The sequence below is a fragment of the Lepidochelys kempii genome, chromosome 15 (genome assembly GCF_965140265.1).
Source record: "Lepidochelys kempii isolate rLepKem1 chromosome 15, rLepKem1.hap2, whole genome shotgun sequence".
Lineage (NCBI taxonomy): Eukaryota > Metazoa > Chordata > Testudines > Cheloniidae > Lepidochelys > Lepidochelys kempii.
In genome coordinates this window covers 28,050,445-28,075,682 of record NC_133270.1, presented here as the reverse complement: position 1 = coordinate 28,075,682, position 25,238 = coordinate 28,050,445, and the positions used below count along the sequence as shown (strand labels likewise).

The 25,238-nt window shown below is 39.6% G+C and overlaps 2 protein-coding genes across 3 annotated transcripts in view; both read left to right on the top strand.

Moving 5' to 3' along the window:
* HECTD4 (HECT domain E3 ubiquitin protein ligase 4) overlaps positions 1–25,238 on the top strand; it is a 121,546-nt gene that overhangs the window by 20,135 nt on the left and 76,173 nt on the right. For both annotated transcript variants that reach the window (XM_073313568.1, XM_073313567.1), the window contains exons 2-11: positions 4,187–4,704; positions 8,159–8,248; positions 8,642–8,772; positions 11,342–11,450; positions 12,835–12,973; positions 14,599–14,769; positions 21,062–21,254; positions 22,913–23,074; positions 23,182–23,295; positions 24,966–25,106. In XM_073313568.1, coding sequence (XP_073169669.1) covers positions 4,187–4,704; positions 8,159–8,248; positions 8,642–8,772; positions 11,342–11,450; positions 12,835–12,973; positions 14,599–14,769; positions 21,062–21,254; positions 22,913–23,074; positions 23,182–23,295; positions 24,966–25,106 — 1,768 coding nt within the window. The remainder of the gene's footprint in view (positions 1–4,186; positions 4,705–8,158; positions 8,249–8,641; positions 8,773–11,341; positions 11,451–12,834; positions 12,974–14,598; positions 14,770–21,061; positions 21,255–22,912; positions 23,075–23,181; positions 23,296–24,965; positions 25,107–25,238) is intronic.
* LOC140898949 (uncharacterized) lies at positions 15,920–17,835 on the top strand. The gene is made up of 3 exons (XM_073313581.1): positions 15,920–16,000; positions 16,097–16,508; positions 17,164–17,835. The coding sequence occupies exons 1-3, from the start codon at positions 15,950–15,952 to the stop codon at positions 17,658–17,660; spliced, it is 960 nt and encodes a 319-aa protein (XP_073169682.1). The 5' UTR covers positions 15,920–15,949; the 3' UTR covers positions 17,661–17,835.

The window sequence follows — 25,238 nt, the reverse complement described above, 5'->3', positions numbered from 1 at the left end:
ATGAAATGTTGTTTCAGATGCTGCCTCAAAGATTACTGCTTTCATATTTATGCACAAATACCAAAAATCTGTGTGACTTTTCCTGTGTGAATAAGAAACATGTCTTTGGAGTCTTTTTCAGGTTTGGCTCCATAGTTATGATTTCTTTGATATTTGTGTGCTGAAATCATGTTTTAAAAGAAAATAGTAAACTTGATAAGTTGAAGGTAAGTGCTCCTTCAACTTACCCAGTTATGTTGAATCCTGCTCTGGAGCAGTGGAAAATTTGACCTATTGCAGAGATGATGAGGGTGATCTCTGTAGTCAGTTACTACTTATGCACCCTTCCCTCATCTGACTGATTACAATAATAAAGTATTAATGTGTGTTTTCCCTGTAAAATGCTTGTGGCCTCCCTGGTTGGTTGCAATGACAAGGGAATGTATCTGAGCCCAGGATGAAACTTATTTTGTAGCTTTAAATGTTGTCACAGGCCATACATGCTTATTAAGCATGAGAAAAGACTACAAAAAGAAAAGGTACTCAACATTTGCTGAGAAGAAAAAGCATGAAATAATTGTTATAAAAATATTTTAAGGCTGACCTTACTCTAAAAATTAGTGTCTGAACAACCTAGCTTTATTAATAAATGGTCTTTCTGGTGCTTATAAGGTGCCATTTAAAATGGGCTAATTCTGAACAATCAAACAGATTTTTAAAAGCTCAGTAACCTGTGGGCACTGCTAAATCAATATATGTAGCAGTCACTTAAGTGTATGCACATAAGATGTCTATTTGGTTAATTATCTCCCAAATCTTTTTAGAATAATCTTTCTTGTTGTTTGTAGATAGCATTCTAAAAATGTACCCTTACAGAAGATACACAAATAGCAAAACGAGGAATTTTTTAGAATAATGAAGATACTTAATGACATTTTTTTTCTGTCTGCAAAACGATATTTAAAATAGGAATTTAACGTTTACTTGGAATTAAAGTTAAAAATACCCAATCACAAGTGTCAGAATAGTTGTGAAGAAATTTCAACTTAAATATTTGATCCTGATCATAAAAATACATAGCAACAAAACTTGTTCTAATTCTTTGATCTTGCAAAAGCTTGTTTTTGATTTCTTCAGTGGTTTCTTTGTGTAACATGAGTGGATTAACATTTTAATAAATTTTAAAGCACAAATTAATGTATGTGTCGCACATATGCACTTTGTATCAGGTTTTATTAAAGCAGAAAAATTACAAAATCAATTATCAAAAACATTCTTCTGGGAAGGAAGAAGTTAAACTGTCCTCCAGCTGTTCAGACACAAAGGACACTTTAGATTAGCAGGTGCATAATTTTTGCTTATTTTTCACAGGTTAGGAATTAAATGGAATTTAAGGCACATGGCTTTCTATTCAACAGCAGTCCAGAGAGCCCTTCCTAAAAATCAGAGGGGTAGCTGTGTTAGTCTGGATCTGTAAAAGTGGCAAAGACTCCTGTGGCACCTTATAGACAAACAGACGTATTGGAGCATAAGCTTTTGTGGGTGAATACCCACTTCGTTAGATGCGTGGCTGGAAATTTCCACTACATGCATCCGACGAAGTGAGTATTCACCCACGAAAGCTTATGCTCCAATACATCTGTTAGTTTATAAGGTGCCACAGGACTCTTTCCCACTCTTCCTAAAAACGTAACATTTGGGGGGAATTGTACTGTGACAGATTGTTGGACTGGGAGATCTGATGGTCCATGAGGAGATCTTTAAAGCCCTGCAGATCTGCCGATATTTACTTTAGTGGATCGGATGTGGATACAATTTTTGTATCTGCGCAGGGCTCTAGAGATCTTTCCCCTCATGAAGTTGGTCTTCTGAATTAAAAAGTTGGAGAGCTTTTGCTATACAGTATATGGCTTGGTATCATTGAGTTGCCCTACTGATCCCCCTTGTAAAGGTCTACGCTCAAAGCTGTTCCCATGTTGTTAAGGCTATCTGTGCTATATAATTTATTGGTTAGTATATAACGTTTTAACTGACCGAAGACAAGATGTTGAGTTTGGGCTGAAATTGAACTTTGATTTGAAAGTTCCACTCAATCAATCTAAACAGTTTGTCTTCTTTCACTTCCTTTCTTTTCTTCTTCCTCCTTGGTTTTCATTTCATATACATTAATAAGATAATGGAATAGTAATCTGTACTCCGGCATTCTCACTTTGAATCTCATGCTTTAGGTCCACTGAGTGAATAACTGTGTTTCAAAATAGATACAGACTTTGTTTATAGTCCAGAAAGGCTGGAGAGAGTTCTGAATCAATAGTGCTATACAGGAACTTATAGCTTAGCTAGGCACAATTACGTGTTTAAACCTCATCTGGCACACACTTTGAAGACGCTATTATTTTTGTAGAACAAAAAAGCAAAACATATTTGATCTAAAAAGATCAAACTAAATGACATAGTGTTTGTCACAGTATCAAAGGAGAACCTAAATAATAAGCAGGTAATGATTCTTTTGTGTTGCCTGTGACATTTGTCTCGCAAGCATTTAAAAAACAGACAGACAAAAAAAAACAAACACCCCAACAATATCTTAGGTGTTTAACCTTTGAGGGGAGCCACCTTTTCTTTGGAAGACCTACTGTTTAAAAATATTATGTTAGTTTTTAGAATTGGTCTTCATTAATTGTTCTTCCTCTTTGCTGCTGCTGTTTGTTACTTTCCATTTGAGAATTCATCCTAGTGAGTTAGAAGTAGAGAGCACTGTGCAGATACAAAATTTGTACCTGCATCCACTCCATGATCTGCAGACATGGTCTGTGGATATAAAGTGGGTATCCGCAGATTTGCAGGGCTCTAGTTACAAGCAACACATTTCCTGCATATAAAATTGTTTGACATTTTGGAACAAAATATTATAAAGTATGACAACCTCTAATACAGATTAATAGAGTATTCTACCACGGAGGAGAGCGAATTCACAAAGCTTAGCACTTTAGCAATTTAATATAAACAGTATTTATTGTAAATGTATTATTCAGTGTAACGTATAGTTTAGTTACTAACATTCTTAGACTGGAAATATTGATATACAAAATTTACTTGCTAATACTTAACCATTAAAATGTATCTTTACTAATGTAAATTCTGTAAGAATTTCATTCATTTTTTTAAATGAACGCTTTTATTAGTAAGGCTAAATCCTGCTCACTATATTCAGGTAAAGTAGTTTCACTGACTTCAGTAGGTTGACTCATGAAAATGGTGAATATGACATGTCCTGAAGTGATTTATCTATTCTTGTTCATCAAATTTATAAAATTTATCTTTATCTTCCTATTTTATATTCTGTATGCCTATCCTGTAACTTAAAAAACACAAAAGATAAAAGGACTGCCTGTTAATATAATCACCGCTGCTCTTAACCCTTTCTCTCCTCAATAGCATGAGTAAAGAGAGAAGACAATATGGGCTTTGCATCATTCCTGTGGGCTAATAAATCCAAGGACCTATCACAGAAAATGCTCTGCCAGCAGCTCCCTCTTATTTCTATTGAGGGCATGCCAGCTCAAGTGACTCTGCTGATCTCAGATGTGGTACCATGTCATATGAGGAAAAGAGATCTATTGTCTCTCATAGAAATAATGGTTTTCTGGCTTAGTACTTGGAAGAATTATCCAAACATTGCTTTCCATCAGGGTTACTTGATTTTGTTGTTCCCACTTTGTTTCACATTTTCTTTGTAAGTGCCAAGATAAAGGCACCATTCTCCTCTTAAAAACATGTAAGATGTATGTTTGGTGTGACAGCAACTATCAGGGAGGAAGAGAACATGATATAACTGCAAACATTTGAAGCAGATGTAACAGAATAATGGGATAAAAGTGAAATGAATAGCAGGAAAAAAACTTTGCAGTGGGAGGGAGCTGTTGAAGTTAGAAAATTGGGGGAAGCTCTATCACTTGAAATGTTCTAAAACTGGAGAAAGCGCTACAAAATGTGCTTCAGGGAATAAGTGTGCACTTTTTGAGGCATGGACTTAAGACTTGTTTTCTTTATAAAAATATTCTAACACCTTAGATTGGCATTATGTTTCAGTCTAATATTTAGAAGTTATGTTACATGTATTATGTTGGACTTTGCTTTTTTTAAAGCATTTCTAATAAAAGCAGACATGTTTGCACTAGTAAATGTGACCTTGTTCTCCTCTTAGATTCTAACATTTGAGACTAAGAATCCAACGGAACTAGCTGAGCGTTTGCGTTCTGTATGCGGAAACCAGAGCAATGCCTATGCCCGTCTGCTTGAATACCGTTTAAATGCTCTGCGAGGACTCTGGAATGCCCAGCGCCAGCTAGCCTTGGAAGAACAACATGAACGGGAAAATTCTGGGGATGAAGAAACATTGGCCTTGCTCAAGCGTCAGGGTTTGTTACAGCAACCTGAGCAGGCACCATTTACTTCACGAATGGGACTTCTATTGGTCTTTCCTCTCATTCAGTCTCAAAGTAGAACAGACCCTTCTCTCTGTAACATAACTGCTGAGGTACTGTTGAATTGCCTTCGAGATTGCCAACCTTTGAGTTTGACTAAGGAACCAGCTGACTGTCTTAATGGAATTGAATCTTTGCTCTGCTCCTGGTTGGAGGAAACATCTGCCTCAGGCCAACAGATTCCATATAAGCAAAAAGAGAATGCTGCTGCTGCCCTTGTTGCCTTGGCCTGTGCAAGGTAAGAAGAATCTATATTAGACACATGTCATGGTTGATGATGGTAGCATGTGTTTGTGCTAAAGAATGGCAGAAATTATAATGTGGTCATGCTGTGGAAAAGCTTTTCATTTTACACTAACCAGTAGTCTCTTCATATTAAAAATTGGTTGGAAAAGATTAAACCAATATGAGAAATATAAATACTTAGGTCATGTGGAAGCAGAAATATTTAGGTTAGGACTGTCTCTTGTCTATGTGGTTTCCTTTACTGTGTTGAACTCCTCTGTAAGGATGGTTGACACAGGATACTAAACATTCTCTTCATCCTCTTTTAATAAATGGGGAAAGGTTTGTCTGACCTCTCCCTGTGCTCTGTGTCCCTGGTCCTGCAGCTTATTTGTCCTGGGCTTATATAGAGGTTGATGTACTGCAGGAGGTCTTTTTCATTCAATTGCCACTTTACATAGACAAGCCCTCAGAGGAAGTAGGTTGTGCTAATTCAGTTTTTCTTGGACAAAAAATGGTATAGGCTAAGACTTTCAAAATTAATCTTTGTTTGTGTGTGTGTGTGTGTGTGTGTTTGTTTTTTGTCGGTATCCTACTTCACTTTAAAGGCTCCTGATTTTTAGAGGACTGGTGTTTAGCAATTTCTGAAAATCGTGACCCTCTAATGTACACCAAATCGCTTGTCACATCTGAAAATCTTGACATCAGTTTTTTAAATACTTCTGGGCTGAGATGTTATCTGCCAATTTTAACTGAATAAGGTGCAAAGGTAGAATTATAAACCCAAGAAATGTATGTTTTATAATGGAAACTAGCAAATGGTTAGAGAAGTGTTATCAGGTGATGTTGTAATAGGTTTCTTTATAAAGGCTACCTGTGGAAAAAGACTGATGTAGTTTGACCTACTGGCTTATAGGTAGACTGAATTTGAATACGAACACCATATTTTTTTACTATATCTTTCAAATTCCCTCTGCTTTGAATAATAGCCTTCTACATAAAGTGTATTTGGCCAGCTTTAGGAAGGATTAGCTGAGGTAAACTCATGATATTTTTTAAAAAATTACTTTGATCTGAACCGATTGATAAACTGGGCTCAAGCAAACAGTATGACTTTTAATAAGTCCAAATGTAAAATTATACATCTAGGAACAAAGAATGGGAGACTTTCTCCTGGGAAGCAGTGACTCTTAAAAAGACTTGAGGGCCATGGTGGAAAATCAGTTGAACATGAGCTCCTAGTGCGACATAGTGGCCAAAAAGGCTAATGTGATCCTCGGATGTATAAGTAGGAATCCTGAGTAGGAGTAGGAAGGTTATATTACCTCTATATTTGGCACTGATGCGACAACTACTGGAATACTGTTTTCCATTCTGGTGTCTGCAATTCAAGAAGCATGCGATAAATTGGAGCTGGTTCAGAGAAGAGCCACGAGGTGATTAAAAGATTGGAAAACTTGCCTTATAGTGATAGACTCCAGAAGCTCAATCTGTTTTGCTTAACCAAGAGAAGATTAAGGAGGTTGGGGAAGAGATTTGATTCCAGTCTAGAAGTACCTATATGGGGGAACAAAACTTTGAGAATGGGTTCTTCAGTCTAGTTGACAAAGTTATAATAAGTGCTGGGAGTTGAAGCTAGACAAATTCACACTAGAAATAAAGCACAATTAACCACTGGAACACCTTACCAAGGGTTATGGTGGATTCTGTATCACTGGCAATTTTAAAATCAAGACTGAATCTTTTTCTAAAAGATCTGCTGTAATTGAAACAAATTAATTCAGGGAATTCCTATGCAGGGTTACATAGGAGGTCAGATTAGAATACCACAGTAGTATCATCAGGGTTTATAATCTATTAGATGCATTAAATAAAATGTACGTGACAAATAACATAGCAACAATTGACCCCCAACTGGAGCAATCTGGCATATCTAAGTTATTATCAAAAGGCATTGATATTGTCTTTGTGAATTTAAATGGTTAAAAGAACCAAAATTAACTAGCATTGATTTGAAGATCATCTTCTTAGCTTGTCTTTGCAAAGTTATCTACATAATGCTACCTACAGTGTTATAAGAACAGGAGTACTTGTGGCACCTTAGAGACTACAGTGTCATAGTATTTCGAGTTTTGTGTTTACCTACAAAAGCTATGTACTCCTCCATGCATTGGGCACCATTTAGAAAGAAAGAGGCCTTTGAAAGGAGACTGCTATTGATAATCCTCTTTCAATTCTGGATGCTTCATTTTCCTAAGGATATAAAAGCAATGGGATGAATATTGTTTTAAAAAACTGATAAAAATTCTTGGGGGGAAATAGAAATTGAGCATTTCAAAGAGGGAATGCCAAAAGACTGTCAACCATTAGAGGCTTTTTCCAGGGCGTAGCACTACTAAAGTTTTGTACAAAACTAATGTAATCTGCTTTCTTAGTTTCTATATGGACCTGCAAGTTAAACATTTTGTAGAAGCTACTAAAGAGAGCCCCTTCAGTTGGGGAAGAACCCATTATAAGAAAATTTTGGTAGTGGTCTAAACAATTAAGAGATCTACTGTTCAACTTCTTTGACAAATACTTGCAAGTGTCAGAGTAACAGCCGTGTTAGTCTGTATTCGCAAAAAGAAAAGGAGTACTTGTGGCACCTTAGAGACTAACCAATTTATTTGAGCATGAGCTTCCGTGAGCTACAGCTCACTTCATCGGATGCATACCGTGGAAACTGCTGCAGTTTCCACGGTATGCATCCGATGAAGTGAGCTGTAGCTCACGGAAGCTCATGCTCAAATAAATTGGTTAGTCTCTAAGGTGCCACAAGTACTTTCCACGGTATGCATCCGATGAAGTGAGCTGTAGCTCACGGAAGCTCATGCTCAAATAAATTGGTTAGTCTCTAAGGTGCCACAAGTACTCCTTTTCTACTTGCAAGTGTATACCCCAAGTTCTATTTCCTAGTCTTGAGATTTTTAAATTCCTGTTAAGGATAATCAATTGCGGAAAGTACTTGACTATCCCTTTGAAGCCTTCATTTGCAACACTTATAAACCAAATATAGTCCTTCAGGCTGCATAGACTTCATTATTGTTCTTAAATTATGAATAAAAAGAATCTGAGATGCTCTAAAGGTGATTCCCAGTTGCCCTACCTTGTATATTGTTTATGGAGCTGCCTGTGGCAGCTGATGCCCAAAATAAGAAGTGGATTCAGAGCTGGCAGTTAGATAACATCCTTCTTTCTGTCCCCTCTTTGTTTGTGTTACCCCAGAGTGGGGTGGAAATAATGCAGAAGAAGAATGCAAACAGGAAAGAAGTTGGCTTATTGAGAGTGAAAATATCATTGAGGTTTTATAACAAGTTGTCACTGGACATTGTGTCTTAAATGTCTGTTGTCCTTTGTTGCCTTGCCTACAAATTAGTGTATTTTCCATGAACAAAGACTTCTAACTCTTATTTTAATTATTTTCCTAGGGGATCACTGAAAACTTTTGTTCACACAGTCCATCTATTACAGAAACAGACAGACCTGGGATCCTTGCCTGTGGCTGATATATTGTACAGGTGGGTAATAACTTTTCTAGTTGTAGCTCTTTTGCATCAACCTTGAAAATGTGTAAATATTCAAGATAAAAGATCAGTCTCAAAATGTGATCCATCCACACATCCAAGACTTTATAGTTACTAAAATGAAAATTTGGAAGCCCTAGGAAAAATTGGAAATCTGGTTAATTGAGGAAGGATAATGATAAAAGGCTAATTCTCAAGGTATGTTAATTTTTTAAAAATTAAATGACTAAAGTTCCCTTAAAATGGCTTAGTTATGAACTGTAACATAGAGATAAGAAATTTCCGATTTGAAAAATATCTTTAATCTTAATTTTCAAGCTGGTTAATTGTTGCTTTTATTATTACTCTGAAAACATTTTCTTGCTCTGTATTCTTTTTGGTTTAAAGGTTGCTGCTTCTGGAAGGCGGGCCTGGATCTCCCTCCTGTTTGCTTGGGGGAAAACACATGGTATCTTGGGGGTTTGAAGATATGTTACCTGCACCTGATGCCAACAGTGGTTCCAGCTCTGAAAACAAAGGTGAAGAGTTTGTTTTATGACTATACTAACGTCACTTAAGAGGATCAGATATTTTTTTTGCATTGATAGTAGAGTGTTTGTTTTTTTCTATATCTAAAGCTTTAGAATTTGAGAAGTTTTTTCTTTCTGTTGGAAAGAGTATAAAAGCAGTCACGAGGCATAACAAAGAGAACACATGGGGCCATGTTTTTCAGAAGATAGCATAACTGGGCATCTGTAGGAACATGCAAGCACCTGTTATATCTGCAAACGCCCACTTTTGTGCAAGAAGATGGCTATGTAGGCACCCAGTTTTCCAAGTTGCATATTCAAAAACAGACTAATGGATATGGACTTAGTTTTACAGGCAGCCTGTTATTACTGGGTCATCTTTGTAAAATAGACCAGTAGTACACAATCATGTAAACTTGATGGAGATGGGCACATGAGTGGATAGTGCTTCCTTTAGTTGCTGGTTTGTTTGTTGGGGTTTTTTTTGAGTTGGGGGTTAACTGGAAGAAACGAGTCCACTTATATTAAAATTAATAAAGTTTTAGCTGGCTAAAGGGACGTTTTAAATCTGCATGTTCATGTAGTGCAATAGATTGTATCACTTTACTAAACACTAGCTATTGGCTTCAATGTATGGGTACAACTCAGTTACTGGTGAGGACTGAATGTCATTTTTAAACATGGCTAGTGATCTGGGGTATAAATTTAGGATACTATTGAGCAATATGCATAGCAAAACTCAAAAGATTAAATTGAGGATAGTTTTTATAACAGAACTTTTTGTTTTTTGTCTAATGCATTATTGTCACATTTAGCATCTGTTAATGGGAAAGTGATTAACTTTAGGACTGCCAATGTTTCTGTCCTTTCTCTTCCTTACCCATCCTCCTCTGCTCTCACTTATCTCTTTCTGTGCCTCTCCTGTTCTTTGCTCTGTATTTCCTTGCCTGCGGCAATTCCCACCACTTCCCTAATTATGTTGCTATAAAGATAAGCAATGAAATAGTTAATGTTGGTGTTGAAGTGTCATCAGACTTCAGTTGACATATCAGTGAGATCACTGGAGATGAAAGGAATTCACACCTCTGAGTCATTGTGTCAGCTTGCCTACAGACTCAGGAAGACAAATATATTGGTTTACACTCTAAACCTTGTTTGGAAGCTTATGTTTGCAACCATGAGGACTAGGAAGTTACTTGTTCTGAAAAAAAAGAAAGCTTAGATTCTGTGATCTGAGTATGTAATGTGAACTACCTAAATACATTAAGTGGGCTGGTTATTTGACATCCCTGCATTAATATTATATCTTGCGTGCCATACATGTATCATTGCAGCCAGATTTTTCCATTCTCCCCAACCACCCTCTTACCCCCATACCTTTTTTTGCTTGCTTGTTAGTTTTCTACTTCTGACGTAGATGAGTTAAAAGGTTTGGTAGAGATCTCATCCTCCTTGATCAAAGATCTTTCTCTCTCAATTAACAAAGATCTGAGAAACAAGCGTCTAGATGTAAGAGCAATACTGAGTTCCACTAGCATTTACTGGCACCAACACTTATATCTTAAATGCACTGGGTTAGATTTTTTTTCACACAGTTACAGATGGTATGTTAAGGTTACAGTAGTGGTCTTGAGCAGAAAAGCGTGCCATATTCATAAACCTTGGGTGTTATCTCCCTTTCCAGTATGCTGATGTGTGAGCAACAGTAGCCTCCTCTTGATACCCTAGAAACAGGAGTTAAATCCTTCTGTTCTTTTCAAGCAAAACCAAAGAAAATGGTCTTTTTGCTCCATTACAACCTTCAGAAAGTATTTAATAGAAAATTATGTTTAAAATGTATTGTAAGGAATAATTTTAGATTCTGGCAGTGAAGGTAAAGCATTTTCATCCGAAATGAGTCCTGTTGATGATGTCTTATTACTGAGCACGGTTAAATGCAGCGTTCTGACTTGCACCGTAGCCAGGCTTGAATAGTGTGCAGCCAGAAATGTGCAGGGGCTCTCTGATCCTGTCCTGAACTCTGAGCCAAAACACATGGGGGGTGTTAAGATTAGACCTTTAAACTCTGAGCCATGTTGCATAACAGCTAAGAAAGCAATACAGAGGTAGGGAACTTCTCAAGTGTATATCATCCATATCTGAGAAACCAGATCATTACTACCTGATGCCATTTTGCATACTTGATTGAGCAGCTGGGTGCATGTTACACTGTTCTCATTCAAGTTGCTTGGAAGCACTTCACATTGTTTGTATAATTTATTTCATATTTTAATATATGTACATTAGCAATCTGGGGAAATTGTAAATACACAGTTATGCATAACTGGGTACAGTCATGGTAGAGTGTCTGCTAAAATGGGGCATTGGTCCTTGACTGGTCATCTTAGAAGTGACTGTAATACAAATAATAATTTATATATAAGTATAAACTTTACCTCTTCTGACTAGAGAAGAAGAGGAGCTCTCATTGGTTTTCAGTCAGTGTCCTAAGAGCTGCAGTGACACATTCATTTTAGATAACCATTGTAGCTCTGCTGTCCGTAAAAGGTCTCCACTCAATGCTTCCTTCCTATTTCAGATGCAGACTTAGGGCGCTGTCTTGCAGCAGATGGACTTTATCTTTATACAACTAATTCAGTAGGCAGAGGAGTAAGCAAATTAGGATCTGGATTACACGGAACTTTACGGTAAGCCACAGTATTGTGATATTTCTGCCTTTGCAGATCTATTATCCTGTCTAGATAAATCTTTGTTGTCAGAGGACCTGATATGCATATGAAGCATCTAATATTTTGTTCACTAAATCATTTTTCAGTGATTCAGATTTAGTGATTTGATTTCCCCCCTTCTTATACTGAAAATTACTGCCGTTAAATATTTTCCTCGTCTAACATGGCCCATATTTTGAGATGTTTTCCTTTACAGAATATTGTAGGCATAAATTTATTCTTCCCTGGGAGCAGTTGACTGTGGCAAGTGGGACAGCCTCTGTACCTAGGGAACGAGACTGACTGAGCGACACCAAGAAGCTTCTCTTTCTTCTCCCCTCCCCCCCCCCCCCCCCCCAGGGTCTCTGATATCCGTTGGCCAGATGGATCAAAGGGAGCTCACTCACCAACACTCAGCAGCTACCAGGATTTAACCTGTGTCAGGGACCACGTGGAGCTCTTTTGACTCTGTTCCAGTACCCCCACCCTGAGCTAGGCCTGGGAATCTGGCCTGACTGGTACTGTGAGACTAGCCAGTCACCCATTCGGGAGTCAGGAAGGAATTTTTTTCTCCCATGAGCCAACTGGCAGAGGACGAAGGAATTTTTCCTCTTCCTCACAGTACCTTCAAGCCACAGTAGGCTGAGTAAGAATACGCTTAGTACCTAAATGAGGTACTTGGTTGAGTTATGAATTCATTCATGAATTCAACTTGCGGCCCTTTTCCAGTGGAGTTGAAAGGATAAAATGAATGGTTCCCAGAGGTAAAAAACCTGGGATTTTGGTGGTGGCCTTGGGCTCATGGGATAGGGTGAGTCCCTCATGGGTTGAGGTCCTGTTCCTTCTGTACCCTCCATCCCCCTCGTGGAGGGGTGGGTGGTTGGACTCGGAATGAGCTGAGCCCTGAGGAGAGCCTACCCCGAGTTACTGTTTATACAGTGGGGTTACAGGGCTCCTACATTGGAATCAATGAAATGCCGGTATAGGAGAGTATCGATGATGGGCAGGTTGTGCCCCTTTCTTGTGTTTAAGTTTAGTAAAAGTTGCGGCCTGCTGCTTAAAATCCATCCATCTCATTTCACCACCATGTCCGCATCAAACCTTGGTAGTTAAGAATTTATATCTCCTACGTTACAAATTTCAGTCCTGTGCAATTCACAATACAAATTATTAGCACAGATGTGACTTGTTCTCTCTCCATTCTTTCCTTGCTTATGATTCTTGAATCTTCAGAGTCTTCACATGCTTAAAACCACTATGTTAAATAGATGCATGGATTTGTAGCTAGGTTCAAATAAAGCTCAAGAAATGTTTGAAAAGGTGCAGCGTATTTAAAGGTTGTAATGTCTTGCTTTTTCCCCAGAGGCTTTGTATACTGTCGTAATGAGGAGTTGGAGACTGGATGGGTTGCTTTTGGCAATGGCAAACTTCTTCATCGGCCTGTCTCTTTTGATAATAAGCCTCACTCCCTTTTCCAGGTCATTGACCAGAATACCCTTCAGGTAAAAAACAAAACAAAAAACAACCTACCAAAACCCTCATGTCTTTATTTCATAATATAGTAAGGAAATATTCTTAAATTATCAAAAATAATAATACTGATGTACTTTCAGCAAAATTTCTAATTTAAATGTAATTAGTTCTCTTGTGCTGGGAGTTTGCTTTTTCCCTTCATGAAACTGCTTCTGCAGATCCCCACTGATAGAGTTGCATGTCTGTGACAAAGTGGGAATGTTCTTAATGTTTTCTCTGAATACTGTGTGTGTGCCTCAGTTTCCCCTATGCAGTTCTTAAGTATCCAGGTGGTGGGATAAGGGTGTGTGATTGTGGCAGAGCCCTAGATGGCCAGTGTGATGGTGTCTGCACATAGAATGGCCGACACCCTGTGTTCTGGGAACTGATGGCCTGGGCCCCTCCTCTGCAAAGGTGCCAGCTGAAGGTGTTGGAGAACAAAGAGATCAGGTGGCCTCCTGGCCCGGGAAAGAGACAGAGGAGAGGAGGGGCTGGAGAGTTTTAGTTTGGAGCTGGCTGGGGAAATGGGGGGAGGCTCAGATGGGGCTCTGGTCTCCCTGCCTCCCAAGACGGACCTGACTGAGGGATCCTGTTCTCTGTACCTACAAGCTCTGTTTTAGACCATGTTCCTGTCATCTAATAAACCTTGTGTTTTACTGGCTGGCTGAGAGTCGCGTCTGACTGTGGAATTGGGTGCATGACCCACTGGCTTCCCCAGGAGCCCCACCTGTGCGCACTCACTGTGGGAAGCGCACGGTGTGGACAGGGATGCTGAATGCTCCGAGGTCAGCCCCAGGAAGGTCGAAGTTGTGTAAGCTTCTTGCCCTGGGGAGAGGAGGCTTCCCCAGAGTCCTGACTGGCTTTGTATGGAGTAGTTCCAGAGCATCGCCCGGTGACTCCGTGACAATGTCATGCCTCACAAACCATCTTACAAGTTACATTGTGTTACAGTGTTTATGCGCACACATCGCAAATTAATAGTATTTTAAAACAAAGCACAATGATCTTTATCTTTAAACCAAATCTATTTAGAGCCCCCGATGCCTCCATTTTTCTTAGTACAAAAATGGTTGGCACCTTCACTTCTTGCTATAATTGTGTTTTGCAGACGAGCAACTATCCCTCTTGACAATGTTTTTCCATTGTGGTTTAAAGAAGTTTCACTGAAGAATAAGGAGTAAGGCTGTTTGTCTGTTTCCAGCCATATACAATGTTTCCTCAAATTAAGTGTTTGGATTCCTCATTAAATGAGTTTCCTTCCAGAATTTTGAGCAGAGATTTCAGTAAAGTAGGGTAAAGCTGATAACTATATTAATATTTACATTTTTCTAATGGTACTACATACATTTTTCAGCAGTTTGAAACCATGATCTTTTGTCTATTTTTAGATGGATAACTCTGTCTTGCTAGCATAGAATTTGTTAGTGTACAATACATCTATTTAGCAAACTGCATTCTCTCTCAAATCATAGCAAATTATAACTAGATAAGTAAGCATAATGAGCCTTGCTCAAGAATAACTAAAAAAACTCACTTTTTAAATTAATAGTCTGAAGAACAGCTTCAAAATGTGAACTGGACTCTCCTTCTTTCTTGCTTTCCTACTGATCTCTAGGTATGTCACGTACTCCCCATGCCAGTAAATCACTTCCCAGTTGGCAGTACTATGACCACAGTACATCTTTCTTCAGATGGTACCTATTTCTACTGGATCTGGTCTCCTGCAAGCCTGAATGAAAAAACACCAAAGGGACACTCTGTCTTTATGGATATTTTTGAACTTGTAGTAAGTGTATTTTCAATTACATTAGCAATTTGTGTGTTTATTTGTAGCAGACTTAGTTTAGTGACATGAATAACACTTCTTAAAATAGTAACATTTAATAAAGTTACTGGATATGTTAATTGTTCATTTGAGTGCTAGTACGTAACTTCAGGAATGCAGTTAAAACATTACAAGCAGTTGACATAGTGTTTAACAGGATGAAAAGCCGTACTATAAAATCTGCACTTCCAAGGGACATTTCAGTATTGCAGGCTTGCTTGTAACATGTGGTGTTAGTGTGAAATATATTATAGCATCATTATTACTCTGTTTCATACCGAAACAGTAATTTTAGTGTAAGTGCCTCATACTAAGTGGAGATTGCTTACTCTGTATTATTGTTTTCTATTAAAATGATCTTATTGAATTTTAAGTTGTGTATGTAAGGCTAAAAAAGTGCACTTTATCACTCAAGTCTATAAATTTTGTACTGATTTTTTTTTTTATTTAAATTTTGGAGCTATATATGACAACAGTTTGAATTCCTTTCCTCTCAACAGCTCCTATACATCTTTGGTTGATTCTCTTGAGGTGCCAAAGAAATGTTAAAAATGTAATACTCAGGTTTAAACCTTGCATGTAATTGCTGATATTTATTTAAATGACAGTCTCCAGCAGTTTAAACAACTTCAGTCCTATAGAAGTTGAAACCACATCAATTTATTAATTTTTTTTTTGGCATTGGTACAACTCTTAGCCCTGGTCTACACTAGGAGTTGAGGTCGAATTTAGCAGCGTTAAATCGATTTAACCCTGCACCCGTCCACACGACGAAGCCCTTTTTTCGACTTAAAGGGCTCTTAAAATCCATTTCCTTTCTCCGCCCCCGACAAGGGGATTAGCGCTGAAATCGGCCTTGCTGGGTCGAATTTGAGGTACTGTGGATGCAATTTAGACGGTACTGGCCTCTGGGAGCTATCCCAGAGTGCTCCATTGTGACCGTTCTGGACAGCATTCTCAACTCAGATGCACTGGCCAGGTAGACAGGAAAAGGCCCGTGAACTTTTGAATTTCATTTCCTGTTCGGCCAGCGTGGCAAGCTGCAGGTGAGTGCAGAGCTCATCAGCAGAGGTGACCGTGCAGAGCTCATCAGCACTCATCAGCAGAGGTGACTGTGCAGCGCTCATCAGCAGAGGTGACCATGACGGAGTCCCAGAATCGCAAAAGAGCTCCAGCATGGACTGAACGGGAGGTACGGGATCTGATCACTGTATGGGGAGAGGAATCCATGCTATCAGAACTCCATTCCAATTTTCGAAATGCCAAAACATTTGTCAAAATCTCCTAGGGCATGAAGGACAGAGACCATAACAGGGACCCGAAGCAGTGCCGCGTGAAACTTAAGGAGCTGAGGCAAGCCTACCAGAAAACCAGAGAGGCAAACGGCCGCTCCAGGTCAGAGCCCAAAACATGCCGCTTCTATGATGAGCTGCATGCCATTTTAGGGGGTTCAGCCACCACTACCCCAGCCGTGTTGTTTGACTCCTTCAATGGAGATGGAGGCAACACGGAAGCAGGTTTTGGGGATGAGGAAGATGATGATGACGATGATGAGGTTGTAGATAGCTCACAGCAAGCAAGCAGAGAAACCGGTTTTCCCGACAGCCAGGAACTGTTTCTCACCCTGGACCTGGAGCCAGTACCCCCCGAACCCACCCAAGGTTGCCTCCCAGACCCGCCAGGCAGAGAAGGGACCTCTGGTGAGTGTACCTTTTTAAATAGTATACATGGTTTAAAAGCAAGCGTGTTTAAAGATTAATTTACCCTGGCATTCGCGGCCTGTACAGCTACTGGAAAAGTCTGTTAACGTGTCTGTGGATGGAGCGGAAATCCTCCAGGGACATCTCCATAAATTTCTCCTGGATGTACTCCCAAAGCCTTTGCAAAAGGTTTCTGGGGAGGGCAGCCTTAGTCCGTCCACCATGGTAGGACACTTTACCACGCCAGGCCAGTAGCACGTAGTTGGGAATCATTGCAGAACAAAGCATTGCAGTGTATGTTTGCGGGCATTCAAACAACATCTGTTCTTTATCTCTCTGTTATCCTCAGGAGAGTGATATCATTCATGGTCACCTGGTTGAAATAGGGTGCTTTTCTTAAGGGGACATTCAGAGGTGCCCATCCCTGCTGGGCTGTTTGCCTGTGGCTGAACAGAAATGTTCCCCGCTGTTAGCCACGGGGAGGGGGGAGGGGCTAGCCACGCGCTGGGGGGAGGCAAAATGCGACCTTGTAATGAAAGCACATGTGCTATGTATGTAATGTTAACAGGAAGGTTTACCGTAAAAGAGTGTAGCCATTGTTCTATAAAATGTGGCTTTTTAAAAACCACTGTCCCTTTTTTTTTTTCTCCACCAGCTGCATGTGTTTCAAGGATCACAGGATCTTCTCCTTCCCAGAGGCTAGCGAAGATTAGAAGGCGAAAAAAATGCACTCGTGATGAAATGTTCTCTGAGCTCATGCTGTCCTCCCACACTGACAGAGCACAGACGAATGCATGGAGGCAGACAATGTCAGAGTGCAGGAAAGCACAAAATGACTGGGAGGAGAGGTGGCGGGCTGAAGAGAGTAAGTGGCAGGCTGAAGAGAGGGCTGAAGCTGAAAGGTGGCGGCAGCATGATGAGAGGATGCAGGATTCAAGGCTGAGGCTGCTGGAGGATCAAACCAATATGTTCCAGTGTATGATTGAGCTGCAGGAAAGGCAGCAGGAGCACAGACCGCCGCTACAGCCCCTGTGTAACCAACCGCCCTCCTCCCCAAGTTCCATGGCCTCCTCACCCAGACGCCCAAGAATGTGGTGGGGAGGCCTCCGGCAACCCGGCCACTCCACCCCAGAGGATTGCCCAAGCAACTGAAGGCTGGCATTCAATAAGTTTTAAAGTTTTAAACTTTTAAAGTGCTGGGTGGCCTTGTCCTTCCCTCCTCCACCACCCCTCCTGGTGCTTCTCTCCTCCACCACCCCTCCTGGGCTACCTTGGTAGTTATCCCCCTATTTGTGTGATGAATGAATAAAGAATGCATGAATGTGAAGCAACAATGACTTTATTGCCTCTGCAAGTGGTGATCGAAGGGAGTGGGGAGGGTGGTTAGCTTACAGGGAAGTAGAGTGAACCAAGGGGTGGGGGGTTTCATCAAGGAGAAACAAACAGAACTTTCATACCGTACCCTGTCCAGTCATGAAATTTGGTTTTCAAAGCTTCTCTGATGCGCACCGCGCCCTCCTATGCTCTTCTAAACGCCCTGGTGTCTGGCTGTGCATAATCAGCGGCCAGGCGATTTGCCTCAACCTCCCACCCAGCCGTAAACATCTCCCCCTTACTCTCACAGATATTGTGGAGCGCAAAGCAAGCAGTAATAACAGTGGGAATATTGGTTTCGCTGAGGTCTAACCGAGTCAGTAAACTGCGCCAGCGTGCTTTTAAACGTCCAAATGCACATTCTACCACCATTCTGCACTTGCTCAGCCTTTAGCTGAACAGCTCCTGACTACTGTCCAGGCTGCCTGTGTATGGCTTCAGGAGCCCTGGCATTAAGGGATAGGCTGGGTCCCCAAGGATAACTATAGGCATTTCAACATCCCCAACAGTTATTTTCTGGTCTGGGAATAAAGTCCCATCCTGCAGCTTTTGAAACAGACCAGAGTTCCTGAAGATGCAAGCGTCATGTACCTTTCCCGGCCATCCCACGTTGATGTTGGTGAAACGTCCCTTGTGATCCACCAGTGCTTGCAGCACTATTGAAAAGTACCCCTTGAGGTTTATGTACTCGCCGGCTTGGTGCTTCGGTGCCAAGATAGGGATATGGGTTCTGTCTATGGCTCCACCACAGTTAAGGAATCCCATTGCAGCAAAGCCATCCACTATGATCCGCACATTTCCCAGGGTCACTACCCTTGATATCAGCAGATCTTTGATTGCGTTGGCTACTTGCATCACAGCAGCCCCCACAGTAGATTTGTCTGCCGTTGCTCTGACAGAGGGAGGGGGCGACTGACAACATGGCTTACGGGGTTGGCTTACAGGGAATTAAAATCAACAGAGGGGATGGCTTTACATCAAGGAGAAACAAACAACTGTCACACAGAATGGCCCCCTCAAGGATTGAACTCAAAACCTTGGGTTTAGCAGGCCAATGCTCAACCCACTGAGCTATCACTCCCCCAGCTATTTCAGGCAGGACTGAATCTCCATTAAACTTTTCAAGGTGCCCTTGACAGACCTCACTGAAATGATTGTTGGCTGTTGATTTCATGGAGGGAGGGAGGGGGAGCAAATGAATACAAAACAAATCTGGTGTATTGCTTGTTTTGATCCACTCTATCTATCTTTTACATCTTTGGCTGGCAGCAGACGGTGCAGTAGGACTGCTAGCCATCCTCATCTCCTGGCTGCTCACTGTAAGATGGTACAGTAGGACTGCCGGCAGGGCTAAAGAGAATGACCTGGTCGAGTCACTCGTATTTTAGTCCCTGCGCCCATGTCTGCCCAGGCGCTCCTGACCGACCTTACCGAGGCAGCCAGGAGCACCTCGGACATGATGATGGTGGTTATCAGGCCTATTGCACCATCTGCTGCCACAAGGCAATGGGTTGCTTCTGTGTAGCAATGCAGTACCGCGTCTGCCAGCACTCAGGAGACGTACGGTGACAGTGAGCTGAGCGGGCTCCATGCTTGCTGTGGTATGGCGTCTGCACAGGTAACTCAGGAAAAAAGGCACGAAACGATTGTCTGCCATTGCTTTCACGGAGGGAGGGAGGGCGGGCCTGACGACATGTATCCAGAATCACCCGCGACAATGTTTTTGCCCCATTAGGCATTGGGATCTCAACCCAGAATTCCAATGGGCTGCAGAGACTGCGGGAATTGTGGGATAGCTACCCACAGTGCAATGCGCTAGTCTCGGTACTGTGGAAGCACTCCGCCGAGTTAATGCACTTCGAGCATTTTGTGTGCGGGGACACACAATTGACTCTATAAAAACAACTTCTAAAAAACCGACTTCTATAAAATTGACCTAATTTCATAGTGTAGACATACCCTTAGTATTGTCAGTACCAATAGACTTGTGCAGTGGGTATATTGGAAGCGGTATAAATAGAATTGATGAGCAAGAATCGGAAATGTAGGACTGAAAAGCACCTCAATAGGTCATCTAGTCCAGTCCTCTGCACTTAGGCAGGACTAAGTATTATCTAGATATGATACAGCTGTGGGCAATAGTGCAGGTTCTAACTCCCTAACTTGCAGCAGACTCCCACTGTACTGGCCCCCTGAACTATTATTCTCCAATTTGCATGGAATCTTAAGAAGGAGTTAAGGACTTAAAAATAAATCTAATTTGGCAAACATATAAAGGTGAAGGGTCTTCCCATTAAGGTAAGGGATTCTCCAATTCATTTCCTTTGTGTATTGCTAGAAAAAATGAGTTTCAGTTTCTGAACGACCTCCAGTTGCTTCCCTTCAGAATGTGAGCACTCTGGGCTGGTGTTTCTGGCCTTGGTACTCTGTTAGGAATGTCTTTTGCAGGGGAATCACTTTAGAAAAAGCCTTCATTCATTCCTGTTGACAACTCAGCCACTGTCTGACTTTTTGTGGCATTACTAGTTAAAATACTCAATTTATTAAATTTCTGATCAACATAACTGTGCTGGTAAAAATATTTAGTGTAGGTTAGGGGTGTGCTTTAAAAAAAAAAAAGACATAGCTATATCCGTGCTTATGCTAATGTAACTTACACTGGTATTCAGAGAACAGATATATTAGTATAACTATACTGGTAAAATCTTCTTAGGTTAGACATGGCCTAGAACTTTCCCAGAACTGCATTATGTAGGGAAAATCTTCCGTTCAGTTTTTCAGCTAATGTGTGACTTAGACTTACAAAACTTACTCATAAAAATTTATTTTTATTTTAGTATATTATATTTGTTATAGTTAAAAATCTAACTACTGGATTTTATATAATAACTTTAATTTTATTTCTGGAAAGTTATTTATGGCAACTGGACTACTACTTTTCTATTTTCCAAAGTAAAAAATGTCTAAAGATGATCAGTCATGATATGATTTTGGCCATGATATAATAATCTATATTTCTAGGTATTTTAGTCACATCATTCACCATGGTGTCAGATTTCCTTGCATACATCTGGATCTGGTTTTTGCTTCTCTTCTCATTTTGTGAGCATGGAGGAATAAAATCCTCAATCTGTTAGGGACTTAAATATCTAAGGATCTTTTTTTTTTCATTTGCATAGGTAGAAAATGATATATGTATAGCAAACCCTCTACAGGAGCGCATTATTCTAATGAGAAAAGAGGGAGAATCTGCAAAGAGTATAAATGAGATGCTTCTGAGTAGGCTTTCAAGGTACAGAGCCTCCCCGTCAGCAACACTGGCTGCTCTAACTGGCTCTACAATTTCCAATACATTGAAAGAGGACCAAGCAGGTCAGAAGAGTTCTCTTCTTCTTTACAATAATTTTTCACTTTTGTTTGCAGTGATGCATATTTACAAAATTATTTCTCTAGCTGTAGAATTCTGAAAATCCTACATACCTGTACATATAGTGTCTTTAAGTTTAGGCTCTTTACACTGACATCATATACATTACTTTTACGAATTTCTTAGGATTTATTAAAATTCTTAAAGTTGTGTGAATTTGTTGTAAAGATCATTGCTTTTGGAATACCTCATGCAAATACATACTTCAGTACAAGTGCTTAACACTCAAAGTTCTAATAGCAAAATAACAGTTCATATTCATGTAAAATACACTGCTGCAAGGGAAAAAAATTGATCATGCAAAAACTGTAGCTGTGGTAAACACAGCACCCTTTTGTTGCTACTTTATGGTTCAGTTCTGCCACCCTTACTCTGACTGATAGTCCCATAGCTTTCAATGGGACTATTTCAAGAGTTACTCCTGGGGGAATTCTGTGCTTCTGCATGTGTGCATAATTAATGAGCCAGGTAATGCCTCTTCATTATTGGTGAAATAGCAAATATGTGTGACATGGTTATTGGTATACTGATTGTTTATATATTACAGTATTACTATTCTTTATGACTTTATTGAAACTACTATATTAGTTTCACTTTAGTTTAGACAGGGTGTTTGAGTAGTGTACTGATCACTTTCTTTGCATTCTGGGGATTTTTTTAAAGTTCCTTTTCTGGACAAACTTTCTACGTGTATGTCTTGAATAGTTCTCTTCCTTTCTTCAAATATGCATTAAATAACCTGGAACCCTGGCTTCACTGACTAGTGATGAGATTACTGTATGCATATGGATTTTAAAATATCTCATGTATCCAGTTACATGTTGTTATAAGTTCCTAAATTAAGAAAATACTCTAACCAGTGGAATGTATATTTACACCACTGCAAATATTTTCCTAGTGTTTTTGCACATACCCTTTAGATTGTTACAGGGAGTGGAAAGAGGTATAATGGAGATCTTGAAAAAACTTTGTTGCCTAGTAGTGAATAGGAGTGCTTCAGAAAATAAAATATGGGTTCCTCTTGAACAGTCAGTATTCAGAGCAGTGTTGATCAGCTTTGGCTGGAGGCTAGATCACCATGATTTAATGGATATGGGACAGGGTAGGGGGATTTCAAGGGATTAAAAAGTGGTAGTGAATCCTAGAGGGCCTCTTGTCTTAAAACTCCTTGGGCTTTAAAATGTTGCTTGTGATATTTTGCCATCTTAGACATCCTTAGGGCAGATTTTTGTTTGCTTCTCTGTATTTTATACTTTCTATTAGCTTTTAGATTTTTTTCTGATGTTTTTGTTGTCGTCATTATGGAAACTAGGGCTTCTTATTTGTATTCATATTTAAAGATTGTTTTATTCAAATTATATTTTAAAATGCCACTGACACCGTGCATGCCCTCTGAGGAATTATCTCCTAATGAGGGGGGGAATCTTTAGAGTCCACTGGCCAGCCCCACAAGTAACTTCCAAAGGCTGCAAAAATGTTAGATTTATCAGTATTTCTGATGGATTTATTTAAACTCCAAAATATATTGTATTTAGGACTTCTGTCTTGCTTGCTCTCTATATCTTACTAATTGTTTGATTCATTGCTTTATTTAACATTTCAGCTGCTAACACTAGTTGTGGGCTACCACTAAAAATGTTACGAAAGACTCCAATGTACACATGTGGAACATATTTGGTGATGTTGGTCCCACCTCCAGGTGGGTCAGGCAGCTCTGCGACACGATCACTGTTTGGTGGGACAAGTGGTTTGTCATCTTTGAAAAGTAAGTTGTTGGCTTTTTTGTTATCTTTACAGCAGATTTCAGAGACTCTCTTTTTTATCATATTTTAAACTGTTGAGAAATTAATTTGAGATTTATTTTTTTTAAAGTTCTTGCTTCTAGCTTGGTATACAATATTTCAGATGGGCAGTTCACAAGCCGAGCGGATCTCATTGATGCCGCAGGAAGTTCGCTTGGACGTGGTGCCCTAATACCAGGACTTGGTAAGAAATACATTTATTTTTAGGGACATTCAGTGTTAGAGATAGCAATCTCTATTTTCTAAATTATTTCTTTCAATTTACAGTAACTTCCACTTTCTTTTGTAAAATTAAATAAATAAAATTACAACTTAGAAAATGTGATGTGAAAATTCTAAAGAGAGGTTTTTTCCTAGTTTCTTATGCTTTGGTTTGCAAATTTTGAAGGTGCACTCTCTCTTCTAGAGAGTGAGAAGAGGTATTTACCCTAGGTGGAGAGAACTTGGAAGATTTTTTAAATATCCTTTGTATTACAAACTCTTAAAAGAAAGAGTCAGTGTTTAGAGGATTTGAACTTTCCTATCTTCACTTTAAAAAATAAATGTATTAACCAGGAAGATTTCTGCTTATATTTTTTTATTTCCCTGTGACTTTGGTTTTCACAGCTTCACTTGCATTTGCATTGTGGACTTGGATTACTTCTGCCAGCTCAATAGTCAGAATGATACAAAATAGAATAGGAATAAATTGTTAAACACCAGCTACGCTAGGTACCAACAGGGTTTTAAACAATGCTTAATTAAAATGTTAACTAGGATCTATATAGGACTCGCGTTGACAAGGATCAAAGGTATAATTTTTTTAAATGTTCGCTAAAATACTTTGGCCAACATGTTTTGAAACTCTAGCGCAGACAGGGCTAGGAGTATTTTAACATGCTAATCAATCAAGCTGAAGGTTCACCTCAATCCGCTTAATGTCTGTCACAATACTACTAGTCCAGTCTACCCTTGAGTTTTGAAATGTGCTTAAATATCTTCTATCCTAGTCTAGACAGGCCTATAGAAGAATTTTCTGCAATCTCATGCAGTGGGGATAGTGCCAAGTTCATACTTTTCCTCTCTCTCCTTCTTATAATTTCTCAAGATCCAGCTATGACGCTCTCACGCCATTCTTGTTTTTTCAGTCTATTGTGCCCACTTGTAGGCTCCTCAGGGAAGATGTCTATTTGCTTACCACTCTTCACCAGTTGCACAGCACCATACATGCCACCAGCTCTATAAATAACCTGCCAAAATGGTAACAGCAAGGCTATTAAATTCAAAACAAATGCAATTAAGTATGAATAGAGATAGCTAAAGTATTTGAAACTGCTTTACCAATTTTTCTTGAACAGCAGCATAAGCAAGGGGTAAAAATTTTGAGGTCCGTGGTAACTTTTAAAAATCTTGAATGACATAACCACCTCCTCCCCATGTCCGTCACGAAGTACGGTAATTTTGTCAAGTGTCCGTTGCGCAACATGGTGGTGCCGACCCCTGAGCATAAGATGCTAGCCCCAGCATTTCAGCCAGATGACTAATTGGTAGCAAGCAATTTGAGTGATAAGGACACTGAGGAATACTAAATATAGCACTTAAGGCATTTATTTGTTGGCGCGTGAGGGGTTTGCACTAACCACATTAAGAAATTTGCTTTAAAAGACTGTTATTCTTAACCCTTATCCTTAAGCACCTTGATGTGTCACATAATGTAATTGAGTTAACTTTAGAAAACACATTAAATCCACATCTGATATAGCAATGTTTGAATTGCTTTCCAAGAAAAAAATTCTAATAGAAAATACTATCATCAGACAACTTTTTAATAAATAAAAACTATATTGACTCTTTTTTTGTATATTCTCTCTTCAGGTGCATGTTATGATACTATGAATAACATGATATGGACGTGCTCTAATGACTATATTGATCAATGGTGTAATCCTGGAAACCAAGCATTCCATTATGTCTGTCAGAGGCTGGGAGTTAGTCATATCATCACAGAGCCCAGAGGTGAGCATATAGTCAGCATTTTGTATAAGTGTAAGTAAAATATGAGATTAACATAGTCGAAACTCACATAAAGCACTGAACATACTTTCTTTAGAAAGCCACAAGATTAGTTACAGCATATTACAAAATTAC